A 1784-nucleotide genomic window follows, 5' to 3' on the forward strand; every position below is an offset into this window, starting at 1 on the left:
ATATAATTCTTAGTTTGTGCTTGTTTGTTTGTTTTTGTCTTTTGTTACTGTAATACATCCAACTCCGCATGTGTTTTATAATCAGTTTCAAACTAGATAAAGACAGAAGATTGCGCTAGACTCTGGACAATCAATGTAAAATTGTGTTAAATTCTTATAATATGGATCACAATGCTATCATATGTAGTTAATCTTGCGTATTGCATTTATTGTTGCTATAATACTTATCCACTCCTAAATATAAGACCCTTATACTAGTGTGTATAAGGGTCTTATATTTAGAACCGAAAGAGTACATCTAAATCTATGTTAATTTAGATGTTACTATTTGTTGCTTCTCATGGAACAGATTTGAGGAATTCATTTTTCATATGGACTATAATTTGATTCATAACCAACTTAATGGAATAAGACTTTTGTTCTTATGGTATAGCTTGATTTAAGACCACTAAATAGAGGGCAAAATTAATTAAGCATGAAACTAAAGGAAGATGTGGTGAGAGTAAATTTGTGGGTCAATTAATTTGTGACTGTTGGATCAAACAAACATATTAGATCACCCTAGATAGGAGAAAATCTTTGGAAGAAAATAAGGGACAAAAATTAGCATGAGGTAAAAGGAAAGTGTTGCTAGAAAAGACATTAATTTTGTGTTGATTGATGATTCATTGTTGGGTTAATTCACTTGTTGGTTGTTGCATCAAATCACCAAATCCTATGGCAAATGATTGGAATTCATAATTATATCTATATATATAACATTACATCTGGTTCTTAATATAAGATTTATTTTGTAGTGCAAAAATATAGTAAAAATTACAATATTCATAAGTTATAAACAGTAAATCTCACCTTATAATGTGTACAATACATGAGTTTATAGTTAAATTTTCTAAAATAAAATATGAAATTGTATCTTTTTTCCTGACAGGGGATATAATATGAATAGAAAAACCGTCTTTTTAAATTTATTTCTTTATAAATATCTCTTTTGGTGCAGTAACACTATCTTCTTTAATTCTCATACCACACACAGACACAAGGGACTTGTCAATTTCTCTGAGTTTCTACGAGATTCTCCCTCATGCTAAAAGAGAAAGAAAAAATCCAATATACACTAATTAGATTTATGGTTTTTCCAAAGACTTTGGATTTGACAAGAACATGTACAATGTGCTGGAGGTGAACAAGACAAGCTATGAGAACTGCATAGAGACAGATTTCATCAACAACATAACAAGAGGTGGGAGGGATGTCTTCCAACTCACAGAGCCCAGATTCTATTACTTCTTGAGTGGAAGAGGGTTCTGTTGGCAGGGAATGAAGGTTGCTATACAAGTTGTGAATGCTTCACAACCTTCTCCTTCACCACTTCCACAGAAGAGTGCTGCTTCTGCTTCTGGTTTAGGTTTTACTAATGGCAGAATTCAGGTGCTGCTTGTCTCAGCCTTGGTTTTGAGCTTCTTCATTCACTAGAAATGGCAGACCCACAAACCAGAACCAACCCATTCTGTATTGTTTATTTGTCTTGACCATTCATGTTGAAAGAGTCTTACTCTTAGTTTGGGATAGATTTTCATGTTATGTTTTTAGTTTGTTGCTCATTAATGTCTTTCTTCTACTACTTTTGATGTAATTCACATGGTTATTCTCATGTATGCTAACTAAAACTACCCTTAGGTTTGTTCCTATGGAGTGAGATTTCTTTTCAAGACTTATTTTTTATTATCTTATTAGGTAGTTCCCATATTATCAAAGCTATAATGAGATTACTATCAAGTAAT

The 1784-nt window shown here is 32.0% G+C and overlaps 1 protein-coding gene across 1 annotated transcript; it reads left to right on the forward strand.

The window, feature by feature from the left end:
• The first annotated feature begins 1164 nt into the window (after window positions 1-1164).
• Window positions 1165-1476, forward strand: LOC114755330 (lamin-like protein). Its single transcript, XM_028944201.1, has one exon. The coding sequence runs from the start codon at window positions 1165-1167 to the stop codon at window positions 1474-1476; it is 312 nt and encodes a 103-aa protein (XP_028800034.1).
• The last annotated feature ends 308 nt before the right edge of the window (window positions 1477-1784 follow it).

Source organism: Neltuma alba, unplaced genomic scaffold, assembly GCF_004799145.2.
Source record: "Neltuma alba isolate B1F8T4 unplaced genomic scaffold, ASM479914v2 tig00010249_pilon, whole genome shotgun sequence".
Classification (NCBI taxonomy): Eukaryota; Viridiplantae; Streptophyta; class Magnoliopsida; order Fabales; family Fabaceae; genus Neltuma; species Neltuma alba.